The sequence below is a fragment of the Triticum aestivum genome, chromosome 5A, assembly GCF_018294505.1.
Source record: "Triticum aestivum cultivar Chinese Spring chromosome 5A, IWGSC CS RefSeq v2.1, whole genome shotgun sequence".
NCBI lineage: Eukaryota > Viridiplantae > Streptophyta > Magnoliopsida > Poales > Poaceae > Triticum > Triticum aestivum.
The window spans coordinates 131,382,631-131,393,411 of NC_057806.1; the positions used below are offsets into that span (position 1 = coordinate 131,382,631).

The window sequence follows — 10,781 nt, forward strand, 5'->3', positions numbered from 1 at the left end:
ATAGTATAAAAAGTTGCCAAAAAGTATATGGAAGTTGTAGAATATTGGCATGGAACAATCAAAAATTATAGATACGATGGAGCCGTATCAATCATCACGTGGTGTCTCGGCACGACGAACTTTGGCAACGGTGCATACTCAGAGAGAACACTTGTACCTTGAAATTTAGTGAGAGATCATTTTATAATGCTACCGCCGAACTAAGCAAAATAAGATGCATAAAGGATAAACATCACATGCAATCAAAATATGTGACATGATATGGCCATGATCATCTTGCGCCTTTGATCTCCATCTTCAAAGTACCGTCATGATCTCTATCGCCACCGGCATGACACCATGATATCCATCATCTTGATCTCTATCAACGTGTCGTCACATGGTCATCTCGCCAACTATTGCTCTTGCAACTATTGTTATCGCATAGCGATAAAGTAAAGCAATTATTTGGCGCTTGCATCTTATGCAATAAAGAGACAACCATAAGGCTTATGCCAGTTACCGATAACTTCAACAAAACATGATCATCTCATACAACAATTTATATCTCATCACGTCTTGACCATATCACATCACAACATGTCCTGCAAAAACAAGTTAGACGTCCTCTACTTTGTAGTTGCAAGTTTTGCGTGGCTGCTACGGGCTGAGCAAGAACCGTTCTTACCTACGCATCAAAAACCACAATATAGTATAGTGATTGCTTTTTGATCTTCAGAAAGAACCCTGTTCATTGAAACTGATTCAACTAAAGTTGAAAAAACAGACACCCACTAGCCACCTGTGTGCGAAGCACGGCGGTAGAAACAGTCTCGCGTAAGCGTACGCGTAATGTCGGTCTGGGCCGCTTCATCCAACAATGCCGGTGAATCAAGAATCAACTAGTGATGACAAGCAATATGTATATACCCACGCCCACAACTCCTTTGTGTTTTACTCATGCATATGACATCTACGCATAAACCTAGCTCTAATACCACTGTTGGGGAACGCAGTAATTTCAAAAAAATTCCTACGCACACGCAAGATCATGGTGATGCATAGCAACGAGAGGGGAGAGTGTCGTCCACGTACCCTCGTAGACCAAAAGAGGAAGCGTTATGACAACGCGGTTGATGTAGTCGTATGTCTTCACGATTGATCGATCCTCGGTACCGAACGTACGGCACCTCCGCGATTTGCACACGTTCAGCTCGGTGACGTCCCGTGAACTCACGATCCAATAGAGCTTCAAGGGAGAGCTTCGTTGGCACGACGGCGTGATGACGGTGTTGATGAAGCTACCGATGCAGGGCTTCGCCTAAGCACCGCTACGATATGACCGAGGTGGATTATGGTGGAGGGGGGCACCACACACGACTAAAATATCAATGATCAACTTGCGTGTCTATGGGGTGCCCCCTGGCCATGTATATAAAGGAGTGGGGGAGGGGGAGGGCCGGCACTCCTATGGCGCGCCCTGGGGAGTCCTACTCCCATCGGGAGTAGGATCCCCTCCCCTTCCATGTAGTAGGAGTAGGAGAGAAGGAAAGGGAAAAGAGAAGAGAAGGAAGGAGGGGGCGCCGCCCCTCCCCCTAGTCAAATTCGAACTAGGCCTTGGGGGCGCAACCTCCTCTCTCTCTTTCCCCTAAAGCCCAATAAGGCCCATATACTCCCCGGCGAATTCCCGTAACTCTCCGGTACTCCGAAAAATACCCAAATCACTCGGAACCTTTCCGATGTCTGAATATAGTCATCCAATATATCGATATTTACGTCTAAACCATTTTGAGACTCCTCGTCATGTCCCCGATATCATCCGGGACTCTGAACTACCTTCGGTACATCAAAACACATAAACTCATATTATCGATCATCACCGAATGTTAAGCGTGCGGACCCTACGGGTTCGAGAACTATGTAGACATGACCGAGACTCGTCTCCGGTCAATAACCAATAGCGGAACCTGGATGCTCATATTGGCTCCTACATATTCTATGAAGAACTTTATCGGTCAAACCGCATAACAACATATCTTGTTCCCTTTGTCATCGGTATGTTACTTGCCCGAGATTCGATCGTCGGTATCTCAATACCTAGTTCAATCTCGTTACCGGCAAGTCTCTTTACTCGTTCTGTAATACATCATCCCACAACTAACTCATTAGAGCATCTCCAGCCGTTGGCCCCCCAGGGGGCGCCTAAAATCGCCGCCTAGGGGTGAGCCAGCGCAAAAATTGGGCCTAGGGGCGAGTTGGTCCCTAGCCGCCAGCCCCAGGGCCGCCCCCAGGCGCGTTTAAAAATAAAATTTGTATAGCAAATTTCGGCATAGTTCGGCGAAGTTCGGCAAACTTGGGCATATATTAGACATGTTCGCGGATTTTCATTACATAGAAAAATAGATAACTAATCTAAAAAGAAACTGGCTGAACGCCGAGTAGTCGCCGTCGTCGCCGCCATCGTCGCCGCCGTCGTCGGACTTCTCCTCCTTAACGCGGCCGTCCCTGGTGGACCCTTGACCGGCGTCGCCAACGCGGGCTGGTGGCGGCGCGTCGTCGTCGTCGCTGCCGCAGATGACGACGACTCCGCCTTCGTCGCGGCCGCGTCGGCGCTCCGCGAAGCGGCGCAGGGCGGCGCACTGGCGCTCCTTCGCCTTCTCTAGGCGCTCCTGCCCGTGTGAGGCCACCGGCTATATAGCCGCGCCACGCCCGTGTGAACGCGTGCGAGGGAGGGGAGGCGTCGGCGCGCCGTCCCGTGACGCGCCGCCCGTGAGGAATCAATGGCAAGGCTGACCGGCGGCAGCCTAGCCATTGATTCCCCGCGGGAACCGAGGCCGTTGGGGGAAGACGAGGCGTCGTGTCGCTGACGCGGCTGGCCCGCGGCTTTTTCACACCAAAACAGCTTGCCCCGGCGCCCCCGGGCGCCCCCTAGCGTGTCGGGTTCGGCCTGGGTCCGCCGGCGCTGTTTTCGGCCCAGGCCGGCGAAAATCGGGCTCCTGGGGGCGCGACTGGGCTGTTTTCTCGGTGCCGGCGCGAGAAAATCGCCTGGGGAGGCCTTCCTGGGGGCACGGCTGGAGATGCTCTTAGTTGCATTGCTTGCAAGGCTTAAGGTGATGTGCATTACCGAGAGGGCCCAGAGATACCTCTCTGACAATCGGAGTGACAAATCCTAATCTTGATCTATGCCAACTCAACAAGTACCATCGGAGACACCTGTAGAGCATCTTTATAATCACCCAGTTACGTTGTGACGTTTGGTAGCACACAAAGTGTTCCTTCGGTATTCGGGATTTGCATAATCTCATAGTCATAGGAACATGTATAAGTCATGAAGAAAGCAATAGCAACAAACTAAACGATCATCGTGCTAAGCTAACGGATGGGTCAAGTCAATCGCATCATTCTCTAATGACGTGATCCTGTTAATCAAATGACAACTCATGTCTATGGTTAGAAAACATAACCATCATTGATTCAACGAGCTAGTCAAGTAGAGGCATACTAGTGACAATCTGTTTGTCTATGTATTCACACATGTATTAAGTTTCCGGTTAATACAATTCTAACATGAATAATAAATATTTATCATGATATAAGGAAATATAAATAACAACTTTATTATTGCCTCTAGGGCATATTTCCTTCACCTAGTAGTTTGTAGAGCCAATTCCCATGTGACGAGGCAACGCATGCCCGAGATATAGGAGCGGAAATGGGGGCGACGACGGCAGTCAACTTGGCCAGTTCCAGTGGCGTTGACCAACGTGGGCTTGAGCTTGGGCGTGGGCCTCCTACGCAACTCTGAGGTTGACCCCGCCGGGGATGGGGCGGAGCTACGCCCGGCGGTGCCAGCGAGTGAGGAGAAGGTGTGGGAAAGGGCGGTGGAGCTAACTAGTTCCGATGCTGAGGGGGTCGACGATGGCAAGAGGCAGGGCGAGGTGGGTCGAAACCGAAAGGAAGGTAGTGTGCTCGCCCAAATTTACTAAGAAGTGCTCTCTTATATTAAGTTTTATTTTACAATGAAAACAATAGGAAAGGCTCATACCATATATTTTTATATTAATATGAAGGGCGAGTTACATGTTACATCTGTACAGAGGGTGAGGATGTGGTACACAAACAGGGGCTATTCAACTAATGGTATCCAGCAATGCAGTAATAAACTGCACTTTGTGGGAGGGGGCCCTATGTCTCAAATTGGAAAAATCGGTCTTGAATCTCAGCTTCCAAGATGAAATGGTGGACGCCACATTCCTGAAGTAGTTGTTGTTTCGTTCTTTTCATAGGCTTCAAGCAGATATTATAAGGACATCCATTAGCATTTTACGGTTGTGCAACAATTTCTGTTGTTTGATGAGTTCAAGCCTGTGATCATGAGGGGTCCACTGGATACCAAGGATTCTGCAACATTCCTGGCTGAATCGGCAGTGGAAGAACAAGTGTTCAAATGTTTCTTCAATGTGATCACCACAAAGCAGGCAGTCTAGATTACTCCCAATGTTATAGTGTCTCATTTTGAGCATGCTTGTGGTGTTGAGGCAGTCAGCCAATAAAAACCAGCCAAAACCTTAATCTTAGGAACACTTTTGGATTTCCACAGCCATTCGAATGCATCATGGACGACAATCTCCCTAAAATAGAAATTGTAGTACGTTGTTGTTTTAAAATTTGTTGCACCCCAGATACATGTCCATACGTCATGTGTTCCAGAGACTTCGGTGTTGAGCGCCTCTCTTTGAATCTGTTCCACTTCCTCATGTGCCTGAATTGATAGGGAGAGATGAAAGACCGCATGCAGCGTCGTGGTTGTGAGGAAATCGTTGACTGATGCATCTTCAATGGTGGTGTATGAGTATGTACGTGGGAACTTCTCGGTATATATATTTTGGTTCTAGTTATCTTTTTAAAAGAGAGCCGAGGAGCCGCTGCCTATCTGAATTTTGGTCACACCACGGTAGATTGGCATGAGGTGAATCGGGTCTCTTATATTAAGTTACAAAGAGAGTATAAACTAGAGGGCCGAGATATTGGAATGAAATTACTATTTTGACACGGTCATGTCATAGTGTCAAAAAAATGTCTTAGACTACCTACAGTAAGAATAACTTCAGGAGTAACATAAGGTTCAACTCAGCACATTTACTTATGTGGCAATGATGATTTAATGAAGAGAGAGAAGATTTGAGTAACATAATTAGTTACTCACATTAGGTGGGAGCGTCTGCTTTACTATGGTCGCTTTGACTATATAGAAATGATTGTGTTTTTAATGGCAAAAAATATTCTTCTATGCAGGTTATTTACCATTGTACGCATTGGCTTCGTACGTGGTCTATTATGCACCAAACGGAGTATCAATCGTTGTTCAAGATGGTGTGTATGCGGTTGGAGCGGATGACCAGTGAGGTTTTTTACCCAACGTGGGTGGCAGCATAATCTCCGGATCGAGTCACCTTCTCCGTCGACATAGACATAGTTTCGGTCTCATATGGCTTTACTGTTGTCACTTTGTCATTTTTACTCTTTGCCAGACTGTTCGTGCGATGGTTGTGTGCATCTTAGCTATGCAGAGGCCGGGTGTCACTCTTTATGCTTTGTATCTGTTTGATGCTATATTTTGAGTTAATAAACATGCTTTTTATCGGAAAAAACATACCAAAATAAGATGCGTCTACAAATTAATAAATGAAGTGTTGCATGACATCACAAATATGTTACTTCTTACTATAAAGATTGTAACATAAACTAGTAACATATGCATGTTGCTAGTCTAAGTTACTTTCATTATGAGTAGTCTTATACTAGTAGTAAGTTACAGAGAGAGTATAAACTAGAGGACTGAGATACGGGGATGAAGTTGTTGTTTTTGAGGAAATTAATGATTTGAGAGATGCTCTCCTACTTGTATTAGTTAATAAGATACGCAAAGAAGAAAGGAAGAAATGTGCATACCCAATGCAAGACCGTACGTGTCTGATACTACTAGCAAACAGCAAGCGAATAAAGTGTATATGTTCTACGTTCATGTATATATATAGCCTAATTAACATGCATGTCGAAATTCAGGTCAGAAGTTCTCCTTGTGGAAGACGAACTTGGTGGTGGTCCGGTGCGAGAAGTCCTGGGACAGCCGCCTGAGCTCCGGCGTGAGCTTCTGGTCGCCGCAGTAGAAGACCCCGACGCGCTGCCCCTGGTGGTCGCAGGCGACGCGCTTGAAGACGTCGCGCCAGCAGGGCCTGGCGAAGTGCGTGCGCACGCGGGTCCCGGACACCACGTCCACGCCGCTCTTGGCGTGGTGGAGCGCCTGCAGCATCACCACCATGGCCGACCGCGCGTCGCCTTCCTCGTACACGCTGGTGCAGTGGTTGTGCAGCTCCACCACGGACTCCTCGCCGGCGGCGTCGCGCTCCGCCACCTCGTTCATCACGCCGCGGAACCACTCGAAGGAGCCCTCCTCCCGCGTGCACCAGTAGAAGTAGACCCGCTTCGTCATGAACCCCTCGTCGCCCTCCTGCTCCTGACCCTGCCGGTGGACGTTGTTGAGCACGTCCTTGACGATGCTGATGAGCGGCGTGGCGCCGATGCCGAGGCCGATGAGGAGGAGCACGTCGTACTTGCGGTAGTCCTGCGCCGGCGCGCCGTAGGGCCCGTCGATCAGCAGCCGCGGGAACCTGCACGCCAGCATCAAGGAAAAGTCAGACAAGTTGAGAACCACCATGGACGTCGACGGTCCTTCCTGCTCGGACTCGTACTTACTTGGCGTTGGCGTTGTGCTCCACCATGGACGTGAAGTCGGCTCTCAGGAGACCGCTCTGCCCTGCCAACGGTGGCCTGCATATCTGCGACCACAACAACAACCATTGTTAAAAGCGAATCCTTCTCCTTCCTGCAAGGGAATTCCGTCGGCTCGATTGCTCTGCCACCGCTTACCTGGGAGAAGATGGCTCTGAATCTGCTCGTCCAGTCGCCCCGGCACCGGATGTGCATGCTGAGGTAGTCGTCGCCGGGAGCCGAGGTGATGGTGAATGGGTGCCTGCATTGCAACAGCAGCAGCAGCAGCTTGTCAGCTCAGGTGCACGGCTACATTCGCAGCGACGCGGAGACGATGGAAGCCATGAGAGATCGAGGGCGCTCACCACTCGAACGGCGAGACCTCGCCGCAGTTGACGTAGATGTACTGGCCGCTCCTGTACCTGAAGCCGTGGGGCTTACTCATGTGGATGGCTATCACATTCCCAGGATACACCGCCACCTTCTCGATCCTCACCGTGGTGAGTCCGTGCGACCTCAGCGCCCGAAGAAGCCGCTCGCCGGCGTACAGCAGCACGGGGACGGCAAGGTACATCCATGTCTGAAATTGCAAACGAGTTACTTACTACCAAACATAGCTCATATCTGAAGAGACCGGAGCTTGGAGGTCTCGATCGCTCGCTCACCGTCTGCTTGTACCATGTCCGGTTGATGTAGAGGCAGACGCCGTGGACGACCAAGGCGACGTAGACGACGACGAAGAGGTGGTGGGAGTACCAGAACATGTTGAAGCCGCTGAGCCTCTTGAGCGGGTTCCCGGCGCCGAGCTTGCTCCGGCGGAACCGCGGGTGCGCCAGCGTGTAGGCGACGGCCATGAGCACCACCATGAGGACGCCGGTGACGCCCTCCACGCCCCTCACGAACCACCAGTAGTCCGGGACCCTCGTCTGCCCAAAGTAGCGCTTCATCGGCTCGTAGGCCTCGTCGCTGGCGTGGAGCAGGCGCGGGAAGTCGCAAGTCAGGTGGGTCACCCCGTGCAGCGCCACGCCGACGGCCACGCCCCCGGCCACCACCTTGTGGAAGTTGATGTTGTCGTTGAAGGGCACGGCGGCGCCGAGGCTGGTCCGGGAGCGGAGCCAGGTGAGGGTGTTGCGGCAGACGGGGAGGAGGATGAGGGCCATGTTGAACTTGGTGGTCTCGGCGCCGCCCTTGGCCACGCACACGCAGTAGCCCATCACGTCGAACGTCGGGTGGCGGCGGTACGCGTAGAACTTCCAGGCGAAGAGGCCGGCGTTGATGGACAGCCACAGCGACATCACCCACACGCGCTTCCAGTTGTCCTCCAGGAAGTAGCGCGCCGCCGTGAGGCCCCGCCGGAGCGGGTTCGCGTCCCGCGCCGGCACCAGCCTCTGGCTGATCAGCTGGCTGATGTTGGAGCTGTGCGCCACCAGGCTCGTCGGCGCCTGGGAAGGGGGCAGCAGCAGCAGGGACTCCAGTGTCGCAAGCTGTAGTGTTTTTTTAAGACGAAACTGGAGTTGTCGGTATCACTGACAAGAGTGAGCTGCCAACAATTTAACAACCAATTCCACGGAAGGAGATGAAGGTCGACCTCGATGTAGCCGAGCTGGTCGGGGTCGAGCTCCTCCATGATCAACGCCGTGTACTCGTCGACGCGCTCCAGGATCTTGGTGAGCTTGTTTGCAGAGGCCGTCAGAGTGAGGACCTGACAACGCAACAGAAATTCAGAAGCATTCAGATGATTTACTATTTACTGTACAAACAAACAAGTTACTCGTGACTGCACTGGATATTTTGCTCATTTCTCACCTCTTTGAGCTCCTCTTCGGTGATCCGACCGTCTGCGTTCTTGTCAACCCTGCAACAAGTTAGTACAATTGTCAAATTTTTCACATCAAACTTAATATCGAAATGTCAAATTTGGTCCACATTTCAGATTACAGACAAAGTTGAAGTTGGGGATTGGGTTTGATTGGAGACGTACATGTCAAAGAAAGTCTGCAGCTTGGCATCAAAGCCTGGGTCGGATAGCTGCTCCCAGAACTCCCTCAGCTCATCCTTGGTCAGCACCTGAGCAACGACCCCCCTTCGCCGTGCAAGCGCGTCGTACATCTGCGCCGCGAATTCCTCCGATCCAACCATCCCTACAACACAAATTTGGGAAGATCATTTCAGAATCATGGCAGTGGTGCTGTCGCACACTGACCGAAAATTCAGACTTGTAAACCTGACGACGCTTCAGAGAAATGGATGAGGAGCAAGCTGCAGCCTGCAACTGCAACTGCAAGTGAGTGAGCGAGCGAGCGAGCTTACCAATGCACTGGCCGAAGCGTGAGCGGAGGAGCAGGCCGTCGACGGCGAGGCGGTCGAACCGCTTGTCCACCTCGGGCCAGCTGCCCCGCGTGACCACGCTCTGGTTGAGGAAGTGGAGGCCCCTGAGCGCGCGCGCGGCGCCGGTCATGCTCCGGTCCAGCCGGGGCTGGCTCGCCGGCGCGTTGTCGCCGCCCCCACGCTTGGCCGACGCGATGCGCCTCAGCTCGGCCTTGAGCCTCGAGGACAGGCCGCCGCTCCGGGGCAGCAGCGCCGCCTCGGGGGTCTCGCCGGCGGCCCTGACGCCCTGGACGGCCACGGCGTCGTCGGCCCCGACGTCGAGCGTGACCTCCACGTACTCGTTCTCCTCCTTGAACCGCGTGCTCCGCCGGCTCCCGCTCTTGCCGTCCGCGCCCTTGTTCTCTTCCAGCGGTGGCCCGGCATTGGCATTGCCGTTCCTCTCCATGCCCGTCAGCCGCGGTCGTGAAGCAAACTAGCGAGCAACGCCGCGTCCAGAAACAGCTGCGCTGATAGTCTGAAGAATGGAAGCAGAGCTCGATGGCGAGTTTTTTGGTAGCCAAGGAAGCAAGAATGTGCAGGACATGTATAGAGAGAGATGCAAACAGTAGTAGTGGATTTGGTGAGGGCACGGTTGTGGTGTGCGTACACCAGAGACTTCAGGTTTGATGTTTCTTAGCCATCAAGTGGTAGCATGTTGAAGGTTTTTGTGTCCGTCTGCTGGTGTTTTTTAAGGTTTGGTGAGGGCAAGAGTCAAGAGGAGAGGAGGGAATGGGCATGATGGAAGGTGGTGGAAAGGAATACAGTGGGCGCCCGCCCCTGTCTCTCGACTCAACTCAACTCAACTCAACTCAACTCTGATGGCTTTGCGCAGTCCGGCAATCCAGCCCCTGGTTAGGGAGGGGTGGCCTTCAAAACCAGTGAAGCCATCCATTATTTTAACAATGCCGTCCAGGACCTGTGCATGCATGTTAGGCTATGGCCTGTTCTCAGAATGTGGTCTTCCAGTCCGGTTCCCATGCATATAAAGAAAGGAAAAAAAATGGAGCGCTTAGATTCTCGCTACCATGGTCAAAGTACGTAGAACATTATACAAGTCCAAGTGACGAGGGTTGTTGGAATTTGAGCACAGGCACAGCTGGATGGGCATAAGCAGCTAAGCACCCACCCCCGCGTCCTACAGCACAGCACGTCACCCACGCGACAAGGAAACAACGGAACCACCGGCGGCGGCCGTCCCGCCGCCAAGGGGTTCCGGAGTGGAGACTCTCTTCTTCTTCTTTTTTATAATGCCTGGTTGGTTGCCTTTTTACCGTTATTTTAGACCTACGTTCTCGGCCTCGCCTAAGCGACACCGGGGCGTGTGTGATTTGCTGTAGCAAGGAAGGGCAAGAATCGACATACATAAGCTGCAAAATTTTGAAAGCCAGAAAGTTTGTAGGGCAGGATTTAGGGAGAAAAACTAATGATCTACCTGCTCAGCAAATGCCAACTTCTCTTGTTCAACTTTTAGTCTATTTCAGTACGTACATCTTAAAGAATGTACTAGTAACATCTCTGCACTTAACACCACCTCACATGCTCTTTATGTAAACCATCTACCGAGACTTGCCATGTTTCCAGTCACTCCGTGCTCCCCCACATGCCATTAGCTTTCATGTCCGTTATCTGTGATACCAAAACTGCGCATTGATAATTAGCTTACT

The 10,781-nt window shown here is 51.6% G+C and overlaps 1 protein-coding gene across 1 annotated transcript; it reads right to left on the bottom strand.

The window, feature by feature from the left end:
* Positions 1-5,778: 5,778 nt before the first annotated feature.
* LOC123102624 (respiratory burst oxidase homolog protein B) lies at positions 5,779-10,068 on the bottom strand. The gene is made up of 9 exons (XM_044524042.1): positions 9,061-10,068; positions 8,732-8,891; positions 8,557-8,605; positions 8,339-8,452; positions 7,416-8,234; positions 7,116-7,330; positions 6,910-7,012; positions 6,736-6,818; positions 5,779-6,650 (listed from the first exon to the last, which is right to left on the bottom strand). Exons 1-9 carry the CDS (start codon positions 9,521-9,523, stop codon positions 6,047-6,049), a joined length of 2,610 nt encoding a protein of 869 aa, XP_044379977.1. The 5' UTR covers positions 9,524-10,068; the 3' UTR covers positions 5,779-6,046.
* Positions 10,069-10,781: the final 713 nt, after the last annotated feature.

Coding starts and splice junctions, on each gene's coding strand:
- LOC123102624 (XM_044524042.1), bottom strand. CDS start 9,523: ATGGAGAGGAACGGCAATGCCAATGCCGGGCCACCGCTGGAAGAGAAC. Junction 7,331..7,415: donor GGACATGGTACAAGCAGACG/GTGAGCGAGCGA, acceptor TTGCAATTTCAG/ACATGGATGTACCTTGCCGT. Junction 6,819..6,909: donor TCAGAGCCATCTTCTCCCAG/GTAAGCGGTGGC, acceptor TTGTGGTCGCAG/ATATGCAGGCCACCGTTGGC.